At 40.0% G+C, this 26,910-nt stretch overlaps 1 protein-coding gene and 1 pseudogene across 1 annotated transcript; both read left to right on the forward strand.

Annotated features, from left to right (window-relative positions):
* Positions 1-7,619: 7,619 nt before the first annotated feature.
* On the forward strand, positions 7,620-26,046 carry SHISAL2B (shisa like 2B). Its single transcript, XM_028528846.2, has 3 exons — positions 7,620-8,314; positions 14,835-14,992; positions 25,922-26,046. The coding sequence occupies exons 1-3, from the start codon at positions 7,893-7,895 to the stop codon at positions 26,038-26,040; spliced, it is 699 nt and encodes a 232-aa protein (XP_028384647.2). The 5' UTR covers positions 7,620-7,892; the 3' UTR covers positions 26,041-26,046.
* LOC114510123 lies at positions 9,434-10,724 on the forward strand (annotated as a pseudogene).
* Positions 26,047-26,910: the final 864 nt, after the last annotated feature.

A 26,910-nucleotide genomic window follows, 5' to 3' on the forward strand; every position in this document is an offset into this window, starting at 1 on the left:
AAGCTGTTGCTGTCACTGATGATGCCATAGCCAGCACTGGTGCAGTGGCCCGGCTTGGACTTAGCCCTACAATCATTTGAATATTAGTGGCAGCACATGAAATTACAACCAAAGTTAAGAGGATAGACAAGAAGATGAAAACAAAAGAATGTTCCTCAGAAGGTATGAAGAAACTGAGATGGAAGGGGCAGCTTTGTGTCCCAGTATAAAGAAATCAAGATCATTTTTCCTTGTAGGAGCATCCCTCCCCAGGTACCCAAACTTTCAGACCAGCAGGGCCCATCCCCATCCTTGGTTCCCAGACCTATATAATCTAGCAGAGAAGCAGAATCTTGGAGTAAATGCTGGTTTAGATTAGTTTCTACAGCCATATATATCAAACAGAACCTTGGTGAACTGACTATCAGTTTTGACGTTGGGGACTACTAATTCCATGGACCACAACTAAAGATCTAGAGGTGTTAGGTTGCCCCACTTCTGTCATTCTATGACTCATTGCCCCCAGACCACCCATTCTCACCATACTTAACAGGCTCAGTCAGGACAGTGCCTCTACCCTCCTTATAATCACCCCCAGAACACAATTTGCACTTTAATCTTGGAAAAGGACCAGATAGTCATTATAACAGTACCTGATTCATAGTCAGTGCTAAATGAATGAGAGCCTTTTTCACTTCCTTGGAGTGGAGAGAGCAGCTCATGCAGTGACTATTAAAAGTAGGTTATACTGATCCAGTGTAGGTTACTAACAAATGAAATGTTAATCAAACTGCCTCTTCAAGTGAATAAGAGACTCTTTCCTTTTCCCCACATCCTGAGATGTCCAGGGAGAGAGAAGAGGATCAGAAATCAGTTGCTTGGCTGTGTTATTGTACAGTAACCTTGTCTCATTTCTGCCCCACCCCAGGGACCAAAGGAAGATGGAGGCCCTTAAGAGCTGGAAAAGACCGTTCTCTCAGCTCAAGTCATGGGAGTTACACAGTGTCATGTGCTTTCGATGGAACATTTGTATCATTTGTTGGTGACAGCCACCACTTCCCAATGAAGTGCTATTTGTCTCCACAGTCACTAGCTGGGTCCTCCAACTCGGCACTGCTCAGTCATGTTCTCATAGGAGGGCACAAACTCTCCAAACGTCTAGACATAGTGACGCTCATCTCAAGGGAGAAGTGTGTGAATCAGCTGTGTCCACTGGGCCATGAGCCCTTTTAGCTTATTTTTGGGCCAGAATGTTCACCAAGTACATTCAGGTCTTGGATAAAATCTGGCACTTTTCTGTACATCAGACTGTGAGTTCTAAGTTTGCCTGCTGCCTCTACTCACAGCTTCTTCAGGAGGGGAGCCTCCTCTTGGGCCGAGTACCCTTCTTCTACCAGCAGCTGAGTCTCAGGGTCCCAGGATGGGTCCCAGTCTCTTAGGAGAGGGGATATTCTGAAGACTCTTAAAAAAAAACAATAATATAAATATAACAATGAAATAATATATAATTTTACACACATAAAATATACACAAACAGCATATGTGCATATGCAAAATCCATAATTTAAAAGCATAAAGCTGACTATCCTTTCACAAATTGTTGGAGGGGTCCCGGAGCAGAAAAGGAAACATAGTGTGTAGCATAGGGTTTCAGAAACCAGAGTCACAATGCAGTGGTTAACTTCCTACTCTGCCTCTCACCAGCCGTCAGACCTTAACCTCTCTGTGCCTCAGTTTTCTGAGCTCTGAAGAGGAGATATCTATAGTGTCTGCCTTCAAGTTCATCACTAGAATTAAGTGAGATAATATCAGTGAAGTGTTCATGACAGCACCTGGCACATAAAAAATGATCAATGCACAGTATCCATTAGCACTCATTTTGTCTGCGTGTGGTTGGGATCCTGTGGAGGGAAGGAAAAGAGAGCCTCTCTGCTTTTCTCTGGTAATGAGGGGATGTTCTAGGACAACACACGGAAATAGAGACAGTGAGTATTGGATAACTTCCTTAGCCATGTTGCTGCTCTCCTCCGGTTTGTTTGGGGTTTGCAGGCATCCCCATGGTGTATATTAATAAGGCTCCACATCCTGCTATCTGGTAATGTTGCTGTCACTGACTTCTGTGTGTCAGCTATAAAATTAGTCCCATGGCTTTTAATCTAGTGCGTGGTTTGTTAAAGGCGCTGCTGTTTGGCCCTGGCTGGTGTAGCTCAGTGGATTGAGCACGGGCTGCAAACCAAAGCATCGCAGTTTCGATTCCCAGTCAGGACACATGCCTGGGTTGCAGGCCATGGCCCCCAGCAACCGCACATTGATGTTTCTCTCTCTCTCTCTCTCTCTCTCTTTCCCTCCCTTCCCCCTCTAAAAATAAATAAAATATAAAAAAAAAGACACTGCTGTTTGCTGTAGTCATTTGCAGTGGAAGCTTCTCTAGAATTTATAGCACAGGGCTCAAATCAGCTTCTAAACCACCCTATGGCCAGAGAGTAGGCTACTCATCAGTTTCCCCAAATAGTAAAATGTTCCTCTTCTTCCTATGGCTTATCCGAGAAGGAATGTCAAAGGGAGCCCTGTGTTTGTTAGGATACTTCAGGTTGTAACAGAAAACTCGACTCAAAAGAGGTTTAAACAATAAAGGCAATTAATGGGCTCATGTAACAAAAAACTCATGGGGTTGGCTGATCCAGTGACTCAGTGTGGGAAGAGAACTCAGTGTCTTTCTGCCTCTCAGCCCCGGCATCCGCAATGCTCCCTTCATCCCAAGGCAGGCCGTCATCATGGTTCTGGGATGGCCACCACCAGCTGCATCAGGCCTGTGCTTTCCTCCACAGCCAGGAGGAAACAGACAGCATGTCCCAGCATTTCAAGCAAGAGTAAAACTCACCCAGACTCAACATACTTAGGGCTGTGCTTAACCCTTGAACTAATGATTGCAGCTAATCAGTCAGGGGCTGTCCCTGGTGCTGGAGTAGGGTCAGCCACTTCTGAAGCTCAGAGCTATGTGAAGAAACTCATACATGAATAACAATAGAAAGGAGGAAGGGAAAGTAATATATGGATAACCTTGAAAGGAGGAAGGAAAGGATGGACACAGGTAGATAGCAACAAATATCCATTATAGTCATGACGTGGTTTGGAAATTGTGGGAGGATGTGCCTCTGAAGGTTCTCTGGCCTTAGCTATCTGTTCCCAAAGAGGAAGTGACAGCTGTCAAGTGGAATATATTAAGGAGGACTTCCATCCCAACTATGGGCACTCACAGGTATCCAAGAATATCCAGGTCTCCCGGAGACTGCTACCTGAAAAATAGAGCACACTCTGGGGACAGGGTTTGTTATTAATCCTTCAGCAGCAAGGACTCATTAATACCCCACCCATCACCACCATTATGATCACTCAGTAACTCTCCTCTCTGCTTCTCACCTCATTTTATTGCCTACAAGTCATTTCATTCTTTTTATTCTTCCATATGCTTGTTCTTCTGCCTTATAGCTCATAAACTAAGATTCCAGCTTCCTTGTGACCCTGTTACCTCATGGCCTCTTCCTGTATGTCTTTTCAGATTCTACTTCACCTGGTAATTGCTTAGTTCTATCAGCTTGAGGGATGTTTTAGGGTGCCACATGGTGAGACAATCCTGTGGCTGGGCTTTGAAAACTGGCAAAGATTTGGAGGGAAAGAAGAAAGTCATCATATTTCTTGGCTAGAAAAATATAACATGAACATATTACTGGGGCATGAAGAAGAATGATTCTCCAGAGCAAGAAAGCATGCTAGAGATGATCAAGAGATCATTCAAGATGCAAAGGTGGCGTGGCACTGATTACAGGAGTTTCGGAAATAAGGATCTGTTGAATGAAGGTTTTTGAGCAAAGCACTCATCTGGCTTCTTCATTATTTCTACAGCCACATCAGCTTTATTTGAACCCTGATCTTGCTTTTACCCAATGGCCAGATATTTCTGGTTCCTAATTCTTCTCCATTTGTTCTAACATGCCAGGTTTGGGTGAACGCTGTCAGGCTAGTGATAAGAAGCAGGGAACAGCACTGAGGTATGAGGCACACCTTTCATCATTGTCCTGTGGTTAAGTTATGCCAGCAGTTCTCAAACCTATTGGACTCAATGTTTGTTTTTTAAAGAAAGACTTCTGTAATTCTTCTTTACTATCTTGAAATAAAATTCATCTATACTATAATGGATTTACATACCTAATTGTATGGGATGAACTGTATGCCCTCAAATTCATATCATGAAGTCCTCACCCCATTACCTTAGAATATGTCTGTATTTGGAGGCAGAGGTAATTAAGTTAAAATTAGGTCATATGAATGGGCCCTGAGTCAGTGTGGCTGGTCCTCACAAGAAGAGGATATGTGGACACAAACACACAGCGGGGGAAGACAATGTGAAGACACAGGGAGAAGATAGCTATCTATAAGCCAAGAAGAGAGAACAGATTTGTCCTTCACAGCCCTCAGAAAATAGCAACCCTGTGGACACCTTGATCTCAGACTTCTAGCTTCCCTTACTGTGAGAAAATAAATCTCTGTTGGTTAAGCCTCCCAGTCCTCAGTTATGGCAGTCCTAGGCAAACAGGAATGATAAATCATGACTTTGCTGTGATGTAAAACAGAAACAAATGGAATGTAATTTACAATGGGATATGTATTTCCACATTTTAAAGGCTCGAGTACTACTATACCAAAAGATAACATTTACACTAATACTGGGCATGCAACCAGCTATAAATCATGATGGAGTGACAACACAAATGCAGGCTGAAACAGATGGCTTGCAGTATTGGCCACTCAAATACAAAATCTTGAGTGACGTTACCATTGGCACATCATTTTCTGAAAGAGTGAAAAACTCTTGGTGAAGTGCCAAACAAAACAAAGAGCAATCTTTCTTCAATTTAAATGGTAGTTATAGTCCTGGAAAATTCAAGAACTACGTTGTATTTTTGCAACACAGAAACAGGTGCTAGGCAAAGATAATTATAAATACATTTTTTAACTATCACATGAATGTTCTGTGGAACATCTGAAAGTCACAGCCGGTTCCTCATTTTTCTGTGCATGCTGCAGGATGTCAGATGTTTAGCATCCTTGGCCCACATCCATGTCAATCATCATGACAACCAAAAAATGTACCCTGAGTTCCAAAATATTCCCTACGTGTTCCCTAAAGGGGAGTACCACTTTTGTGTAGAAACAGTGAGATACAAGAAAAATAAAAGATGCAATTTATAGGGTTTTGGGGGGGGTTGGTCCTCCTTCACCCCTACTCCCTGCCAGAACCATTAGAGGCAGAGAACTGGGGACTTGGTGACATGAGATCCCACAGCAGGGAATTCAAGGAAGTGGTATGCATCTTCTGAACAACTATTGTTGAAAGCCCATCTTGACATTGGCTTTCAGCCTCATGTAGGTGGGTAAAAGGCTTCTTTGTTTGCTTAGACTTAAGAGGCCTCAGATACTTGAAGCTTGGTAGAGTCCAGCAGCTGTGGGCCTGCCGTTCTCCCTGTGTGTTTTTGTTTGTATTTGGGGTTTGCAAAGGGCTAGGAGTGCTGCTGTGATTGCAGAAGCAACAGCGGCCAGAGCACAGCCCCAGAGAAGCATCTTGACAAATCCTGCTGTTCATATCCCTGCCCCTGTTCCTGGACTGTTGACCATTCATTGTTGGAGAAAATCACATGAACCAAGAAGTTGGTTCCACCAGAAAGCTATGATTTCTAACCATAACTGGGCCCCGAAGGGTGCACCCAATCCTTTGTTCCACTCAGTCTGTCACGCAGGCATGTTTCCGACTTACTCTTAACCTTACTCTTTCCGTTCTCTCTTCAGGAACTCAAATTTCACCCTTGTTGTCAAGTTCTGTAGAAGACTTTTGTATATTTTACTGAGACAACCAGCATCATTGTCCTGAAGGACTTCCTTCCTTTTCATCTCAAAATTTATTTTCCTCTTGCACAAGAGGTAGCAAAGTCCACTTTGTTGTCCGTTGCCTGAAATGACTGTTTCTCCCCTTTCCAATGAAGCATGCTTCATTGATTAAAGATCTTCATATTTCCCCTTTCAAGTGCCTCCTCCTCTCACCTTTGCCTGGAGATATACTAGATGAGTCAGAACCCTTTGGTTGCAAGCAGCAGAATCCAACTTCAATGCACTTTAGCCAGAAAAAGGAGACTTTATTCTAAGGAATCAAGGATATTTCAGAAACCCAATGGTAAGGAATGCCATGGTCTCAGGAAAGGACTTGAACTTGAATTGCAAAGCCATTCACACTCTTTCCCTCCTCCTTTTCTTTTTCTCTTGGTTTGCTCCATTTTTCTCTTGTACACTCGCTTCTTGTGGCTTCATATCCACAAGGTAGAATCCCAGTTCCAGGAGAGACTCTTACTTGCCTAGCTTGGACCAGGTCCAGGCCCCTGGCAAGTCCAGCTTAAATGGCTTAACAGGGACTGGAGTTACCCTCCTGCCTGAACTAAGTAAATACACAGAGTAGAGAGGCAATGGGTTTTGAACATGGATATTTGAGAGTATCCAGGCTGCAGCACAAGATGAAGATACCCAAGAGGAGCCCAACAGACTCCCTGAGTTGAAGAGACAGAGCTGGGTGTCCAGGGGAAGACATGGTAGCTAGATGTAGCAGGACAGAATACCAGAGAGAAGAGAGCTGCGGAGAAGATGCTATTTCATTGCATCTTCAGCTGTGTACTGATTAGTACATTTCTGTAAAGAAACCACTGGAATCCAGGAAAAGAGCCACCTAAAAGGAGCAGAGGGAACACTCCTTGGAGCTCTCACAGGGCCTGAACTAGTTTGTTCCCACCAGTCAGAATGGCGAGTCTTGTCATTCGCAAGGTATCCAGCGGAATGTTCAGAAGGGCATCTATCACCTCAGCTGTGGGAAAACATTTGGTCCTCAAGCCTGCGCTGGTCCTGCCTAACAGAGCTTACACGGAAACCTGAAAGAATCCAACTGTTTCCAAGTATCTTAACTGCCTCTCAGAACAGAATTTAAGATTATTTATTGAAACACAAAAATACCCAGTACCCAAAGTAAAATTCATGCTTCTGGCATCCAATCAACCTCCTGGCCAAGGGAAGGAAGCAGAAAATGAAGAGGAAGAAACAACGCTAAATCTTCCCCAGAAATTCTCTGAAGGTTATATAGTGTGGGCTCCTCTCCCATTGTAAAGCTATTATTATTTTCTTATTCACACACCAAAGTATTGTTTGACTTATTACAATGAGTCTCCATGGCTACTGTTACTTAAAAAAAAAACTTTGTGAGCAAAAGAATTATGAAAAAGAGAAAGCCAAACAAAAAGCGGACAAAAAAAAGTTTCTGCAGTGCTTTAAAACTTACCAAGTTCATTTCTCCCTATTTCCTTCCCCACCTACCTCTGCGGAAAGTCCTCTCTCTTTCTTAACTGAATCTCTTACCTTTCCTTCTCTTCTCAGGCTGTTTAATTGAATATAGAATGTGTTGCTCGTTTTTGGAGAAAATTTAATTTCTGGTTTTCAAACTGGCAGATTTTAACGTTTCACGTGTACTTCCCAACACCCCGCCCCCACCCCCCGCTGGCAGGTAGTTCAGCGCCTTTTGTTCTGCCCACCACCCACCTCGTTGGGGCAACGGCAGTGGTGGGTGAGGGCTCCCCCTGCCCTGCTCTATTTGCCTGGAACCCACCTGCCCTGTCCTTAAGCAAAACAGAATTGCGACTTTGGCTCATTTGCCCACATGGCCCACGAGTCCTACACCTCCTCTTTTTCCTCAGGTGAAACCTTTCTGGCATGGAGTGGGAACAGGCTGTGGATGAAGTGAGGGAAGAGGAGGGCTGTCGGGAGGGCGCGAAAAAAGCAGACCAAAAAAGCGGGACAAGAGGCACAGGGTTGGTGACCCGCCAATGAAAGGACCAACCACTCAGGAGGGAGAGGGAGAAGCGCGAGGAAGGCGGCCAGATCCGGGAGGAGAGAGAGCAGGGGACACGCGCGAAGGCCGAACTCCCAGCAGCCAGACCCCAGATCGGAACTCGGGAGACCGGGAGGAGGGGGTCCGTGCGCCCGGGTCCCGGGGGACGCGAGCAGTCGGAGGACAGATCCCGGGTCTGGTGTGGCCCTGCCCGCAGCCGGCTGGGATGGGCGAGGCGAGCCGGGTGTGCTCGGGCTACTACAGCCTCAACCACAGCTTCGTGGAGCCCTTCCAGTGTCCCCGGCGCGGCGAGGCGGCCACCCTCCTCTACTGCTGCGGCTTCGCAGACCTCAAGTACTGCTGCAGCGAGCCGGGCAGCTACTTTCCCTACAAGCACAGCTACATGTGGAGCCTCAGGTGGGCAGGGCAGGTGGCTGGCGGGCCGGGGTCCTGGGAGGCGGCGGGCAGTGCTACAGCTGGAGGGGAAAGTCGCCCGGGTCCCACGACTCGCCCGGGTCAGGTCTCTTCCGAAGGACACGGAACTATCGAAGGCGGGTGAGGGCTCTGCAGAGAAAACCGGCCCGCTAGGAGATAGATGCCCAGGGAGCCGGGACTCCTCGCGCAAGGAGGGACCATTGCCACTATGAGTGTGAATTCTCTCGGGACCCCAGGCGAGGCGTGCGGGAGGAGCGCGGGCTCCGCGCCTAGGGCGCACTCAGCCGGCCCCTGCTGGCCAGGCTCAGTTCCCCGCCAGCCCCGCCTCAGCGGGTTGCTCTTCACTCTCTCTAGGGACCAGTCCCAGGCAGGTGACTCAGCTGGCAGAGACAAAATACGCAGATAATTTAAGGAGGTTTTAATTTTCTTTTTGATTTGATTGGGCACTTGGTGCATTTGAATAGAAGGGGGTTCCTATGAGACCCATTTTAAGGCTTTAGCGGAGGATCTGAGTATTTTAAGCCGCTTCGGAGGCAGAAAGGAATTGACAGTATTCTTTAAAATATCAAAAAGTTGGTGGGTTGCATGTGTGTACACATGTGCTCGTGCAAGCCAGCCAGCCAGCAAGCAAGTGGGCTTTATAATGCCCTTTCCAAATGATCTTACACTGACCCCAAACCGAAATGGAGACACCAAGAGCCACAGAGAGGTACATATACATAGTTTGAGGTGCTAGTATTATGCACTCTGTAGAACCTTTCTAGGACACCCTCTTTCTCAACAGGGTGGCTGTTGCTAAAAGTGAAGAGATTTTCTCAGGTGCAATCTTTCTTGCTTTTTTTTCCCTGTAATGGGAATTTTACTTATTCCAACTAGTATTTTTGCAGATATTTTTCATTATGAAGTGCTTTTCCTCCCCTTATACTCCAAAGGTTTGCAAACTTTGAACTTGATTTTTTTCCTTTTGCCTACAGAATGAATGGAGTGTTAGGATTACAGGAAAGAACTTACACCTGCCTTCCATCTTAAATTGTTTCTTTCAAATGAGTGAAGGAGGGATGGACACACACACAGAGAGAGAGAGAGAGAGAGAGAGAGAGAGAGAGCACTACTAAGAGGAAGAATACAGGGTGGGCAAAAGTGGGTTTACAATTCAGGAATGGAGCTAGAAGAGAGGATGCCCTTACGGCAGCTGCAGAAGCTTTCAGTGGAGCTGGGGCAGCCTCTTCACAAAATAACCGATGGCATTTGTGGTGGAACTTATCCTCTTTACCAAGATTGTCTGAGTGTTTGGGATTCCACTGAATGGATGCATGTTCTAGAAGATATTACCCAATTTTTCAAAGCTGCAGTTGGTGAGAGCCCAGGGCATAGTATTGGCCTGTGTATCTTCTCACAGACATGTGCTGAAATATTTTGTTTGCATTCTATATTCCAGTGCCTATTGGTTACCTGGCATTCACAGTATCCAACTTTGTGTCACTGGGTCCTGTGTCTAAGCATTTTGAATTTTTGTAAAAAGTGTGTCCCATTACTGCTGTATATTTACTAACTTCCTTTACAAAACAGAAGTAGAACAGCAAGTACATCTTTATCACAAGTTAGGCAGAGTTCATGTATGTCTTTCAATAGTTTTAATAAGTAATCTCAGTCTACCATAAGAAGAAAAGCTGTAGCTGGTAAAAGATTATCTGATGAAGTAAAATCTTAGCAATTGAATCAGTTGAAGTCATTTCGTCAAGAAGCGACCATGAAGTGCTTGAAAAGTTGGAACAATGAAAGGAAGCAGTCTCTGCTGGAAGAAACGGTTGATATTTCCTCTGTACAGCTAAGGGTTTCAATGGACAGTGAAAGCTTGCACTTTCCAGAGATGAGACTGCTACATTACAAACGCTACTTTTAAACCTTCATCTAGATGCAAAGGAAAATGGTAAAGTCAAACCGTATTTTCTTGAAATGAATAAAAAAGAGATGTAGAATCTAAAAAATTCCTTGGAAGGAGCTAATAAGGTCATCCTGCCATGGAAATAACTGGAAATGAGGAATACGAAGATGATCAGATTCCATTGCTACAGCTGATATGACAGAGTGAATACTGTGTGTTCAGAAAAGCTAAGTTATACTCTTATGCCAAGCTGAGAAAGCAGCAGTGTTGAGATTATACAGATAAAAATTTATCAGCTTCCATAAAGAAGAGGAAATTACATGGTTGACAGGAAACACATACAAAAATTAAAGATAAATAGCTATAATAGCAGTTTAGATTTTCATAACCTGCTTCATTTATTAAATATTTGGGAACTCTTTATAGATACAGAGTTTTACTGAAAACTAAGAATAGGCTCTGAAATAATGTAAACATACAAAGCACAAATAAACTTGAATCTTGCTTTAAAAAGTATGTGAACAGCAAGGGTGTGTATTATGGTTATATATGACTAATTTGTGATTGAAAAAAATAACTTAAAGAATATATAAGCTGCCTATATAACTCAGGAAATTCCATACCTTTCTCATATTTTAAAGGGAAGATTAAAATGTAAAATTTCTTAGAGAAAGAAGCTCTTCAGAAATGAACAAAAAAAAAACTAAATCTGTGTGAATAATTTTGAGTTTATGAATTCCAGAAACTAAAATCTTATACTGGAACATAGAAAAAAATGCAATAGCACTGCTACGTTTGTGTTTCTGGACCTGTTTGGGAGAGCACATGCTGATAAAAGAATGCATGCCATTGCACGGGGTGTATATTACCATCTGATATCAGCCACGACCCTCTATATGCCTGTGTTTATTGTAAACTCTTAACATTGAATTTCACAGTTTTGGATGTTAACTTTATTGGCACACAGATCATTTTTAATTTCAGCTAAGTTTAAAGATAAACATTCTGAACAAATAAAAACACAATTTTATTTTATTTTAAAAAGCATGCTTACAGTTGTGAGTAAAAACAGAGTTTATTCTGGTGTTATTATTTATTAATTGTTGCATTATTTTCCATAGGGACAACTGTAAACCTGCTTGTGCCCCACCCTCCATCCTTCCTCCCAGTCTCCTAGGACGGTCCGGAATTTGGCACACATGCCAAGGCTACAGCCGATGACTTCAATGTTATTCCCTGAAGCAGTAAAAATAAATGTTTTATGTATTGAGAGCTTCAGAAAAAATCTCAAAAGGAGTGCCCACTTACCAATGAGTTCAACTAACAAAGCTGTATTGTGTCAGAGTGAGGGGAATGCTCAAAAAATAATGACAGCTTATTCTTACTACTTGGAGTAGCAATCTCGATTGCACTGGCATATTACTTGGCCCTCTGGAAAATATTATAGGAACCCAGCTCTGAGCCTTCAGAGGTGTTGATAATGGTAGCAGCGCCTCCAACAGAGACTGGCAACTCTTAAGTCAAACTCAATTATTTGAATTAAATCCCCAAAGTGCCGGGGATTCTCACATTCCTGACTCACTGCAAAGTAACAAGCAGCAGAAGCTAAAACTTCTCCTAAGATTTGCGAGGGCACAAAAGAATGGACAGCTTGCTGGGGCCTTGGTTCAGCACTGACAACACGGACAGTGCTCTTCAGTTCCTGGGAAATACAAAAATCTTCACAACTGACAGCATCAGCAGGCGATGCTAAAACTGGAGGTCTTGTTAGTTATTAAGCTCTGAGGACACACTAGGGAGGTAAAAAAAAAACTAGAGCTTTATTTCCCTCATATTCTTTTCTCTCCACGCCTAATTTAAAATAGTCCAACTGCAAAAAATAGTCCAGAAGTCATTAATATTTGTTGTGAGATTCTGCAGCTGCTGGAGAATGGCAGAAGTAAGTTGCTCGGCAGGAGAATCAGTCGCTCTGTTTACATGATGACAGCCTTGGATCCTCTCTCAGGGACGGCCACACAGTGCCGTGATGAAAGAATGATTCTTCCTTTTCCGTGTCTGGACACTCCCGGCTTTTCTTCTCTTACAGATCCCCATCCTCTTAGGTTTTAGCCTTCTTCAGGGCCTAGAAAAATAATGCCTATTGCACAGGGTGATGCTTGAGTTCAGTAAGTATTTGTCAAAATTAATATTTTAAGAGATTCGTAGAGCTCCATCTTTACCTAGAGGTTCGCATGCACCAAGCAATGTTTCTATGAAGTGGAACTCGGACACTGAAACAGTTCGTCGAGATTGTGGAAAAACCTCCTGTTAAAACAGAAAGCAAAAATAGCATGCTGTTTTTGTTTTTGCTTCAAATCATGTGGACTGGCTTTTTAAATGTGCACATTAGAAGCCTGCAATATGTATGTTGAATTTAACTAACTCGACAATTTTACTTTTAAATGGACTTAATTGTGTTTTTACTTTGAAGATTTAAAAAAAAATAACTGGGTTCTCATTTCAGGAATCTTTCCAGATGTCTGGCCTCCTAGCTGCCTTGTGCAGTGGATAATGTTAATGAAGTGGGTCATGTTGCCTTGTGTCTGTGGGGAGGCCTAACCCTCCCTGATCTATACAGACTACGAAAGTCAGCTTTGGTGCAAAAGGCAAGAAAGAGGAGTTGCCAAAGCCGAGAGTCTACCTTTTGGGGTGCATCAAGTGAGGGCACACTCCAGTTTAAATGTATAACTATCTACTGATTCTAACCACAGAATTACCAGTCTTCACTTGTGTGCAGGGCTAGAGGAACAGAGCTGACAAGAATAAACCCAGCACACGAATCTCCGGAAGTCTGACTCCATACCTGTGGCTCAAGAGGCAACCCCTAAATTGCAGAAGTGCTTTACCTCTTAAAAACAAGGATAAGTTGGACGAGCTTAGCCCCTAACTTTTAATTCTGTTCTCCTGACTCCCGCACCTGGCAGCACTGCTCAAACTCTCCCTTCCCTCCCTCTTGGTACACGCGGAACTTGTCGTGGCCCTAATGTCTGGGAAAGAGCAGAAGCTTATGGGGAAGCTGGGAAGATAACGAAGGGAAAGATCATTACTTTTCAGTGATGATGACTTCTCAATTACAAGAGGGCCAATCACCAGTTAATTATTGTTTACTTCCATCTATGGAAGTTTTACTACAAACTAAGTACTCTATAAACACTTTTCCTAAATTTTCACAACACTACGGGAAAGTCAACAGAAGTATATGCCCTTGGGCAGCTTAAAATCTAATTATAGATATGTACACACCCATACGTACATATGGTTCCTGAAAGTACAGATATTTGCAGGTCTTTCAGAATAATTCTTTTTTCCAAGCTCCATGTAAACTATGTTAGTTCTCAAATGATTAGCCTTATAGACAACTATATCAGAAAGAATTACTACAAATTTGGTGCAGAGCAAATAATATCTCAAATACATACTTTATTTTCAGAGGAAAGTACAAGGGTTTCTTCTTTAATCCTAGAAGCTATTGGTATTATGCTCTTTTAGAAGGGAAAAACTCAGACTGAACATGAACTTAATATGAATTTTGTAACTATACCTCTCCTTTAATTAAGTCTTCTTTTTATCTTTTGTTAGCTATGGTTTTGCATATTAGTAAGTGATATCTCCCATACATGTCTCAAAAAAAGTTCTGCATTTCTGGTAAACATTTGTTTCACTACTTTCACAGAGGTACGTATTTTTATATTCGGCTTCCCAATCTTTGCTCCTTTAATAACAGAGGCTCAACTGAAATGTTTTTGAACTATCTCCAGAGTATCCTGTAACATTTTACCTATCATATGAATTCACATGGTATTCTATGCTAATATTAACATATACAAGGAGGACCCCCCAAAAGTGGAATTTGTTTAAAAAATTGTGTATTTATTCTTACATGTTTAAACTTCAGCCACCTTCAAAGTACTCTGCATTTGATGCAATACAGCTAGCAAGATGTTTTCTTCGCTGCTCAAAACAGTTTTTGAACTCATCAATTTTGATGCCTTTTAGTGCTTCTGTTGTTTTTTGTTTCACCTCTTCCATGTCAGCGAAATGTTTTCCTTTGAGGACTTTTTTCATCCAGGGGTACAAAAAAATTGGCTTGGGGTGAGATCAGGTAAATAGGGAGGGTGGGGCACAGGGGGTCCTGCTGTTTTTGGTTATGCAGTTAAAAACTGCTGAACGCTCAGCACAGTGTGGGCAGGTGTGCTTGTAAACCACCCATCATGAAATGGGCAAACACGTTGGAGGAGACTTCAAAAAAATTCACTGAAGCTGAACTCAGCCTGTCACAACAATGCCAACTGGCACACTGATACAGATGGGTTCCTGGAACACTAACCTAGTAGGGGAAGCCTGTACTACAAAGGGCCAGCCCTCCAAAAGATAATTCTGGGTTTTGGGGGGACACCCTTCATACATGCATAGAGAAAATATAAGACTTTGACAGCAGAAAAATGTGAGTGGTAGATTTCAACCACGCACTATTTATACTAAACTATAAGGATCATGACTATCTGAAGGAAGAAGTAGCAATATTTAAACCTCCCCTTTAGTTCCTATGCAAACCAGAATGTTTTCTGTTTTCCTCAGCATTGGTGCCCTGACTGGATTGGGAATTGCTGCCCTTGTTTTACTGGCCTTTGTCATCAGCGTCTGTGTCCTTTGTTATTTATTTCTGTATACAAAGCCTCAACCATTAGACACTGGCCTGAAACTTCAACACCTAGAGGCTTCGTCTGCTCAAGAAGGTAATCTTTATCCATTACTTGTAGCCAATTACCTGTACTCTGTTTGAAAGAATAACCTGTACCTGGGTAACAGATCATAATGTTAATGAATGCCTTTTAAAAATTCAATTCATTATGTGTCTTTGTAAAAATTCACATTAAATTAGGTCTTAATGATGAAATACTTTAGAGAAATTGTGCCCAAGGAAAAACAGCAGCAGGATGTAGATGTTCTTGTGAAAAATAATACATTGAGCCAATAAATCCACTTTAATATGTTTATGACTTTCAGTTATAAAGGTTTTATCTTCTTGGAATTTTTAAATTTTGTTGTTGATAGAGCCACAGAAGTCAAATAAATAGAGAAACAAAACACCTGATAATGGATTCTCAGTGCTGCGTTACTCCAGGCTGGTCGGTCAATGGTCAGTTAAGCATGTAACTGTGTGTGTATGGTGTAGGGAATTCAGAGGAGCCCTATAAAGTGATTCAGAGGCATGTAAAGGACACAGAAAAATAGATAGAAGAATCTCTTTTCTTGAATATATTATGAACTAGTTAACATATAGTGGTGGGCGCAGCATGACTATAGAGATGCTATACAAATGCAAATTTTTATCACTAAGGAACTCAGAAAGAACTGTTAATATTTTGTGAATATAAATTCCTATAAGTGTATTTAACAAGTAGGAATAATAAGTTTTATTTTGCTGTATTTAGAATATATTTTAATGAACATTTAGAACATATATTTAGAATAAAACAGAAATGCTCACTAACTTCCATGTAAAAAGAAAAATTTTTAAGTTGTATAAAAGAATCTAGAAAATTCTCTGCTCCTATGCTCTGTTGTAGCTGAATCCCGAAACTTATATTTATGGAGCACATGCTCTGTGACCTTTCAGATGCGTGCACACTGCTACTGCAGGATTGCATTAGCTCCCGCTTCCTTCGCTGCAGGGAGCTCTCTTGGAGGGTATCCTGAGTCACAGAGCTAGAGGCCAAGATCTCTCGGAGGTTTCTTTCTGAAGCACTTTCTGAAATCTGGAGACTGCATGGCCAAACTGACAGGTTGTTACGGGTTAGATCCTCTTTCTCCACAGGCAAAATCAGGCAGTGGACTAATGATTATGAAATAATCACACCCATAAAATCGACTTTTGTCTCAATTTTTTAGATAATTTAAGGTATTAGTTCTTAAATTTTACCGTGCGTAAGAATCACTTAGGGAGCTTCTTAAAAGCTGCAAACTCCAGGCTCTGCCTTTTAAAACAAATAGTTCCTCTTCCTCCACTGCCCTGGCTCCCCTGCTGTCTGCTCCTCAAAGAACAGCCAGAGTAAGCCTGATAAAACCAGTCATGTCCTGTAACTCCTGCTCAAAACCGTCATCACCTTCCATCTCTCTCCATAGATGTGGCACCTCCACTGTGACCTCCAGGGCTGTTCTTGTCTGCTCTCTTCACCTTGATTTCTCTTATCCCCTTATGCGCAGCCACACTGGCCTCTTTGCTGTGCTTTGAAACTTCTGTCTCAGGGTTCTCGTACCTGTTGTCACTATTGTCCAGAATGCTTTGCCTTTAGACAGCTGCATGACTTGCAGTTTCATTTTCTTTAAATGAAATGACCGGAAGTTCTCCCTTGGTCACTCTATCTACATGTAATTGCCCTTCCACAATTCCTGCTTTATTTTTCCCCTAAGCATTTACCACTATTACACAATATATTCTAGTTATCTATTGTCTAACTTTCCTCTGCTCCAGCTAGAAAGTAAGTTCTAGGAAAGTAGTACTTTTTGTCTTGTTTTCTCACTGCTGTATCCCTAGTGTCTCAGAACAGCTAACAAATGTTTGCTCAGTGAGTTGAGTGGCGTGGCCCTGCACCCCCGCTGTCAGCAAATGAATTCAACAACCTTTCTTGAGGGCTTGCTATTGGTGAGGAAGGATTCTATATGACCACTACCTTCTTGCTGCTTTCAAATGAGGGGCTTTTGGTCCTTTGGGTTGATTTTAACCAAATCAGACATAGTGGAGAGCCCAAAACAAAATAAATCATCCAAATGTCACTGGAACAGAGAGAAAAAATGGTTTCTATTTGAAAGTGACCCATATGAAGCAATAAATAAAAGCCATTGGTGTACCTATTGTTCAAAATCCATGCTTCATTTCACTCCAATGGTTCTCCCATGTGGGAATAGATGCCAGGGTTCCAGCTATGGAGAAAACAAGTCTTTATTAAACAAATGCCTTACAGTTAGGAACATGATCAAATGTTTGTGCAATAATCAAACAAGTAAACATTTATCAGGAAATTTGGTTTCACCAGTTAGCACTCCTTTCTTTGAAAACTTCCTATCCTTAAGAGGCAAACTCCCTTTATTTTAAATTAATTTTTACAATCGAGACTGTTTCCATTATAGGTAATTTGAATGTCCTCAAGGGAAATGTGTTTTTTGTGCATACCTAAAGCTGACTTAGGGCACTGGAGGGTTTTAGTTTTTTTGTTTTTTTTTTAAAGATTTTATTTATTTATTTTTAGAGAGGGAAGGGATGGAGAGAGAGAGAGAGAGAGAGAGAGAGAGAGAGACATCAATGTGCAGTTGCTGGGGGTTATGGCCTGCAACCCAGGAATGTACCCTGGCTGGGAATCGAACCTGGGACACTTTGGTTCTCAGCCCGCGCTCAATCCACTGAGCTACGCCAGCCAGGTGTTTTGCTTTTTAATCGCTATAAATGACAGTAAGTTTAAAATAGTTGAATCTTAAACAAATTTGCCAAGATGTACCCTTCCTGTATTTGTATTCTACTGGGCTTCATTCTTTACACTGTACAGCTTAAGGCTTTACCCATCCTGAATTGATCTCAAAGGAAGCCGCTCTTTGGCCATGACTGCAGGTTTAATTGAGCCCCCTCCAGGGCTCCCTTTGTGCAGAGGTGTCCCCTTGCTAAGCAATTGACTGGCTTTTAAGCTGTGTGTCATAACCATTTTCTTCCTTTTTAATTCTGATGTTTTGAGTGATGCATGTTTCAAATGCCAATGCTTAAAAAGAATGCCATGGTTTGTAAATTGTGCTGTGTAAGATGTACAGTTCTGGGCAGAAGATGGCTGTGTGAAGGGCAGGCATCTTTCTGAGTAGACACTCTTGAGGGTGAGGGCTCATTTCAAAAGATGTGGAAGAATTAATGGCTAACAGAGGAACAGTGGAAGGGTGAGAGTCTTGGATTCCTGCTTCTCAGATTCTTCCATCGGGGAACCCTTAAAGGGAAATTGAAAAAGCACTTGGTGCCTTCAGAATTTCAAGGGATAGAATGGAAAGGCTTGCCTTAAGCCTTAGAAGCTTTCAATTATTTCAAGTTGCCCATTTTATTTTTTCGAATTTGTGGGAATTTTCAATTTGACTGCACAATGTAATGGCTTCCTTTGCTTTAACGATATCTCCTTTCCATGTCTGAGCAAAATTGATGCTCCAGAACAACAAAGCAAATTCATCCTGTGATTTTGAATATCCATTGACCCCCTGCAGTTGCAGAGTGGGGTGAAGAATACAGGAGAGGTGTTAGAAGCAGAGTTTTTGATGGAAATTAGAAGGCAGATAATAGCCCCGTTGCCTGGCACACATAAATGGTACAGTTGTATGGGAATAATAGACAACTCCAAGCCTGCATTGGGTGAGTTCTTTTGTACAGGCAGGTGATATAAATGACAAAGGGTAAGCAAATCAGTGGTACTACATGGCTGTCTAGGAGAAAAACATAAATTATATCTGGAATACTGAGAAAGGAAGCAAATGGAAAATCACAGAATAAACGAATCATTTATTCTGTCTGTGAGCACAACAGGACTTGGACTGGCTCAGAAAGGTCTGATATTTTTCTGCTTCTTAGAGGACACCTTCACTCCCAAGTTAAAGACGAGAACAAAAACAAAATTTTCAATTCACTTTCACTGGAGGAAAATTAGAAAATACAGAGAAACAGACAAACAAATAACATCATTCATGATCCCACCACACAACACTAATAGATATTAACACATGGTGAACACCCATGGATTTTTTCCCTATGCATCTACAGACACATGTACAGAACAAAATGGGGGAAATGAGTCTTAGAATAACACGTCTTTTTTTCACTGAGCAATACAGATATCTTTGTTTGCCAATGAAGAGATGCCTTTGCCATCATTTTTAACGGTTCTGTTTTAGTACCCTGATGGCATGCTAAGAGTTTTTATTCTTTTATTTTGATATAATTCACAATTCCAGAAAAAAACTTCAGAGGTTACATCCCTCTTCTCAGATTTACTAATTGTTAATATTTTGTGTCATTTTCATCAACTTTTTCTTGATACACATTTTCTGAACTACTTGAAAATAATTTGCAGATATCATATTTTAACTATAAATATTTCAGTATGCATTTCCTAAGCACAAGAATTTTTTCTTACATAATTATAGTATATTTATCAAAGTGAGGATATATAACATTGATACAGGAGTATTATCAAAACTCCTCTCATGTTCAAAATGTGCCCTCAATAGCTATTTTTTATTTCAGAGCTAGTTTGGAATTACACCTTGCAATTAGCTGTCATATTTCTTTAGTTTTCTTTAATCTTCAGTCTTTCTTTGTCTTTCATGATCTGGACATTTTTGAAAAGTAAAAGCCAGTTATTTTATGCGTGTCCCTCAATTTAAATTTGTCTGACGTTTTCTCATGATTGGAGAGAGATTACATATCTTGACAGAAATACCACAAAAGTTATATTCTAAGGGCACCAAAACAAGAAGCACGTAATATCGGTGTGTTCCATTACTCGTGATGTTAACATGGATTCTTCGGGCAAGGCTGCGTTTGCTGGATTAATCCATTATGAAGCCACTATTTGTCCCTTTGTCGTTACTAAGTAGTTGGTGGGAAGGTACTCTGAAGCTCTGAGAGTAGCCTGTTCCCCCTGAAACTGATAACCTACTCATTAATGGTACGCAATTGAATTTCCCCATCAGAATTTCAAAATAACTTCAGGATTATTGTTGTGATAGGTGTAAATGGTGACTTTCTAACCTCATCACTCCTTCTACATTTATCAGTTATTCAGCTGCAGGAAGAGCTTCCCCTTCTTCCCTATTTGCCTGTTTATTTAGTAAGATCAGCATAGACTCAGATTCTTTATCCTAAAACACTCTATTACAACCACTATTTATTTTGATCCCTGAATTGTTTCAGAGTTGGCCTGTGGGAGCCACTTTAAACTAGGTCCAGTGTCCTTTTGAAATGTGTCCATTATTTTTAAGCTTTTTTTTTTTTTTTTGGCTTTTTGTCACAAGATGTTCCAGGGCTGTACTGTCCCTGTTCCAGCCCTGGAACCTGCCATTTCTCCAAGAAGCCTGCTTCATTTCAGTTGTGAATCATGTTCAGAAACTAGAGTCCGGGCATGCCATATCTTACTCAGTTATTGACCCTGACCTGGCTTCCATTTTTCTCTGTTAACACACACACACACACACACACTGAACACTAAGTGAAGTTGCCAACCAAAGCACGGGAGCCTCCTGGAGGCTTTGGATGCCAGCTGATACCTGCCCTCCAGAAAAATGCTGTTTCATGGGTATTATTTCAGAAGGTGTATATTTTACTAATTTCATTCAGAAACATAATGTCGTGTCTTGTTTTATCTAATTAGGAGTAAGAATGGACATTTTAAAGTTTGTGATTATTTTTTATGGCATGTTTTTGCTCGTGTCTTACACAAACTTTTCTACGGCAGTATTCTTTTTTCGTTGCTTCATGAGAACTTTCCTTACAACAACTAAATTATTTTTCACATATATTACAAAGGTTTTTCATGGATATTTCCTTTTTAATTTTGTATGTGACAGTCTTTTAATTTGTTTCACCTTTTGTGATTTTTCTCTTTAGCTTCAACTTAGAAATTTCTCACCTTACTGTTAAGATATAAAACATTCACCTATTTTTTCTTCTAATACATTAATTGATTTGTTTTTAACATTAAATCTTTGAAAAACTTGGAATTTTAACTTTGGTTAAAGTATGAGGTAGAGATTTGCCTTCATTTTTATTTTGCAAATAAGAAGCTAATTGTCCACATATTTATTGGAAAAGTCATCTTTCTTTTGCCAATTTAAAATATCACCTTTGTCATAAACTAAATTCTTATATATACAGGAATCTAGTTTTAGATTTTCTGTTCTTTCAAATTTATCAGTTTATTCTTAAGCTAGTAATATACTTTTAAAATCATTGTACTTATAGAGTTTACTATCTGATTAGGCAAGGCTTCCTCTTCTCTCTCATTATGCTTCTTTTTCAAAATTTCTTGGCTACTCTTGTAAGAGTAGATTTCCAAATATGGAAATCTATGAATGACACAGTCAAAATTTTAAAAACCAAGTGGCATTTTGATGGTTTTTGTACCCCATTTACAGATACCTTTCTGAACTATTTTTCTTAGTGGGCTTAACACATCTCCAACAAAACTCTGATTAAAACTCACTAATTAGGCTGCCAAATTACTTTGTAATACCATTCTTTGTTTCAGAAAGGCTTTAAGAATTCATTAAGATCTTAGTAGAAGATGAACTAATTTGAACTCAATGGCAGAAAAGGCCACTTGTGGCTCCTAAAGGGAGCTTTCTACTTAAAATAATGAGCCTGGAATTTCCTATGGTTGTTTTTGTTCCTAAAATGTAGAAAATCAAATTGCTCAGCAGAGCTACTGCTACATTTAGCATTTGTGCGTAGTCCTCAGGGCACAGCATTAGCCAATCCTGGCTGATGCTGGAACCAACAAGAAAAATACATCCCTGTCTCTTATTGTGAAAATGCAGTTAAAGGGCTTAAAACATCAGCTGAATTCTTTTGCTAGTTATGTTAATCATTAATGGAGGAAAGGTAACAATGCAGAAAATGTAAAGAAAAAAGGACTAATTATGGAATAAAATAGGGTAAGAAAACATTTCCAGATAAAACTGCCTTTACTCATTGACAAATGGACAAAGGAAAAGGACAAGCCTAATATTTGAACTTTCACAATGAATTTTTAACTACCATTTACAAGAGATAGCTGTATATCCTTGACGGGGAGGCGGGGCATTGAAGAAGTCAATAGTTTTGCTCATTTCACCATTTACTTCACATCCAGGTCTGTGCATTATATTAAACTTGAGGGGAAACCACCCTCTTCTAAATTAAAAAAACTTATTAGGGTACAAACTTGAGAATGTTTGTTTCCACTAGAAGGCACGATGGGATGAGTGGGGTGTGTAGATTTTCTCCTCAGTAATAAAGTGAGTCAGCTGGTGAGTAATGAGAAGCAGCTATATATGGGACTGCAGAGTGGTACACAGATGCCAGGGAACAGGCAGACAATGGCAGAAGAGTTTAGTTACCATTCTGCCAGGTAGCCAGGAGATGAAGACTGGCAGAGGTACCCAGTGTCTGTCTGTCTGTCTATCTATCTATCTATCTATCTATCTATCTATTTAGAAATGGCAGGCAAGAGCAGTGTTCATAAACAATAAAATACATAAAAGGAAACACAGGTACTGAATTTAAGGACCTTGGTCTCAGAGAGATTTTTGTAAACGTGTCCCTAAAGGCAAGGAGAGTAAAAGCAAAAATAAATCAATTGGGCTACACCATACTAAAAAGTTTCTATGTGGCAAAAGAAATCATCAATAAAACAAAAAGGCAATGAACCAATTGAGAGCAGGTATTTGTAAAAGGCACATCCAATAAAGGGCTAATATCCAAAATGCATAAAGAACTCATACAACTCAACAACAAAACAAACAATCCAATTAAAAAATGGGCAGAAAACCAGAACTGACACTTTTCCCAAGAAGGCATACAGATATCCAACAGATATATTTTAAAAATGCTCAACTTTCCTAGCTGTAAGGGAAATAAAATCAAAACCCCAATAAAATACACTGCATACTAGTTAGAATGGCTATTATCAATAAGACAAGAAGTAAAAAAGGAAACCTCATCCACTGTGGGTGGCAATGTAAACTGGTTCAACTGCTGTGGAAAACAGTATGGAGGTTCTTCAAAAAATTAAGAATAGAGTTACCATATGACTGCATAATCCCTCTTCTGAATATCTACCCCCAAAATTTGAAAACTATTTGTAAAGATGTGTGTACTCCTCTGTTCACTGCAGCATTATTCATGGTGGCCAAGGCATGAAAACAACCTAAGTGCCCTTCAATAGGTGGTTGATATGAAGATGTGGTAAATACATACAATGGCATACTACTCAGCCATAGGAAAGGATGAAATACTGCCCCTCTGGACAACATGCATGGATCATGCTATGAGCATCAATTGAGAGCATCATGCTATGTGAAATAAGTCAGATAGAAAAGGACAAGGACAATATTATTTCAGTTATATGTGGGACATCCAACGGAAAGAAACTAACCAAACAAACTCATAGACCCAGACAACAGTATGGTAGTTAGCGGAGGGGAAGGTGAGTGGGGGAAAGATGAAGAAGGTACAGTGGGTCACATGTAAGGTGATAAAAGAAGACTAGAGTTTGGGTGGTGAGCACACAATGCAATGTATAGAAGATGTAATATAGAATTGTACACCTGAAACTTGTGTAATGTTATTGACCAATGTTACTCCAACAAATTTAGTTTTTAGAAAGCCGAGTTCATAAAAGAGTTATAGAATAAATGGATCCCCAAGGAATGTTTCTGAAAATGAATGTGAACTTTAACTCTTATTAGTAAAAAATATATTGGCCTAGTTTGTGATGAGGATAGGTAAGATTGTTTGATGTGATTTGAATGATGAATTTTATTCGTTTGATGTACTGGATTTAATATTGGCAAAGGTTTAAAGCTTAATTTAAATGCCAGTCTGAGAAGTATAGGATTAAAAGAAGGTTGAGATTTACATATGATGACCAGATCAAAAAGAAAAAAAAAAATGAAAATGGGAAACCAGCAGCAGAAAGCATCTGTCAACCAGGAAAGCACAGTGATGCTGGATCTTTCCACACCCCCCACCCCCGCCCTAATCTGTACTCAGGTAAAGAGGAGGAATTAGATAAGAAAAACCCTTTATGTGGAGCAATGCCTTGGGAGCTCAGTAGAATTACAGATTTCTTAATATAAATCAAATCCATATTGAAATTTTTGTGATGGAAAAGAGGCAGCTGGTTTTATTTTCTATTTTGTTCGTTAAGAAAATTAGCTTCTATGTTTTAAAGCAACATAGACTTTTCCTTCTTTCTCTCTTAAAATCCTTCCAAAGGGATGCAGTTAGCTGGACTCTGTTATCACTGCAGCTCCACTCATCACAACTGGTTTTCCACATGTCCAATTACCCTAACTTAACAGAGGGAAATGCACTGAAGGCACCTTTGGGAGTTTTATAAGCTGCAGGAAGAGAACATTAGGGGTATTAACTTGCTAATCAAAGCTCCTGCTTCAAACAATGGCAGTACAATGTTTATAATAAGTCTTTTCTCCTTTGTGTACAAATTGGTTGTGTTAGGGGAACTGCCTTACCTTAAGAGGCCAATCTAAGACATGATCTCTGTACCTATGCTAGTTAGAAGAATCCGGTCAGTAGCCAAGGAAACAATGAGTCAGGATAGAGGAAGGGGGCTTCACGAGTCCTCAATGAAGAAAAATCTATAGTATTGACATGTACTTGTGAGCCCTCAAATCTCAGATGGCTGTTGTTGCCAGACAAACGCAGGATGGGAACTGGGGCTGTCAGGATGTAGACGACTTAGTCTTAGAGAGGGCCCCAAGGGAAGTCCGAAAATAACTTCCTATTTCTCATAAAAAAAGACAAAAACAAAACTGTATGTGACAAGGTAGACAATAACACCTTGCAAATCTGATTAAATATTATGAATTTAGTATGTAAAAGCTTAGGAAACACAAGGGCCTGAGTTACACATTAGTTTTGAGATTTCCAAAATCCCAGTAAAATGTTCCAATTGTGGTGTTTAAAGAAATGCTTACATAAGATACAAGTGCTACCCAGATAATACGAAACTGATCTTTTATCTCTACCTGCTATGATACTGAAGGGTACAAATACTACTAAACAAATGAAAAATAAACCACAAACATCCTGTTTTCCAAATGTTATAAGAAGAAAATAATTTCAAGGGCCCTCATATAGAATATATCCTGCTACTTGTTTAAATACTAGGTAAATTTGAACCAAAGATTTTTAAAGTCTGCTTTGCAAATAACAGTCAAGAACTTCCCCAGTCATCAAATTTTCATGCCAGCGTCCCCTCCTACATTGATCTTAACAGCTTTAACTTGTTGTTTGAGCAGAGGGCTACTTGCCACGTCAGAAAATGTGCCTTCAACATAGCTTTTACAAATTAACTAAATAAACTGAAACAGCAATGGCTGCATGGTCAAGAAGTAGAACATTATGTTGCCACCATAAAGTTTCTCTACTCTTGTGCACTCTGGACTTATAGTTACACCTGAGTGAATGAAATTGTAGAACAAGTGTGGTTTCCTTTTAAAAATCACATCTAAATTGACTATGATGCAAAGCCTTAAAAGTGTTGCAAATTACTATGATTGGCTTACAGTATAGTTTTGTTTGCTTTATGAATAGAGACGGTCACACTTTATTAAGCAACTCGGAAATCATGACTTTCTCATCAAAATACTTAGTTATCTCCATGGAAGCATGGAGAAAAGCAAGCATGGTAATAAAACCTTACTTCTATTACTGAACATTTCTCTTATTGAACTTTCAGGAAGAAATACTCAAAAAATGACTTTTGAAATTATTCAAGGCTCATTTATTCACATAGTGTTTTCAGGACATCATATTTTCCATATTGCCATACAATTTATTTTTTTAAGCAAAAATGTTAAAAATTCAAATTTTATGTCATCATATCACATAATTATTCATTTGTTTTGTGTATTTGCAGGGAGTTCAAATAGGAAAATCAAAGCCCCCCAATTCAAATGCAACATCAATTCAATAAATGAAACAACCTATGAAGCTGATGATATAATCAGAAAAAGCAATGGATACAACACAAATTAACACGGTATATTAAAATCTGGTGTTGTAAAAGCTCACTGGAGAGATGGAAAAACAAAAATAAGATTGCATTCAAATACAGATCATAATAATAATTTTCAAAATTTTGCCACTCACAAAGCAAAACATAGCTGCATTTTGGATCATTCAATCCTTTTATTAAACACACAGTAAAGTTTTGATAGATTTTCATGTGCATAAGTTTACTTTTATTTGCTAATTAAAATGTTTGCATATTACACAAAATTATGCTAATACTTCAGGCAAAATTAAAGAATTTATCAATAACACAGACAAGCAAACCTATCTTATTGAGGTATAATGAAAAATGTATTTCACTTTACCAGAATTTCACATTTTTTTGTACTTAGAGGCAGTTATTTTTATAAGAAATCAGAAATCAGCAGCAAAAAGAAAGTAAAGAAAACCCACAATACATGGAGCTTAAACAACACACTATGAAAAGATAACTGGGGTCAAAGAATACATAAAAGTGAGATCGAAATATATGTAAAGACAAATGAGAATAACAATACGACATGTCAAAACTTTTGGGATACAGCAAAAGCAGTAACAACAGGAAGTTTATATCATTACAGTCCTATCTCAAGAAATAAGCAAAATCCCGAGCAAACAACCTAACATTACATCTTAAAGAACTTGAAAACAAAGAACAAAGCAACCCAAAGTCAGCAGAAATAACAAAAATTAGAGCATAATTGAATAAAAGAGAGAACAAAAAGACTATTCAAAAATTAATACAGTGAAGAGCTGGTTCTTAGAAAAGATTAATAAGATGGACAAACCTCTGACTAGACTCACTGAGAAAGAGAAAAGACTCATATAAACAAAATCAGAAATGAAAGAGAAGTC

The sequence above is a fragment of the Phyllostomus discolor genome, chromosome 3, assembly GCF_004126475.2.
Source record: "Phyllostomus discolor isolate MPI-MPIP mPhyDis1 chromosome 3, mPhyDis1.pri.v3, whole genome shotgun sequence".
NCBI classification, from domain to species: Eukaryota; Metazoa; Chordata; class Mammalia; order Chiroptera; family Phyllostomidae; genus Phyllostomus; species Phyllostomus discolor.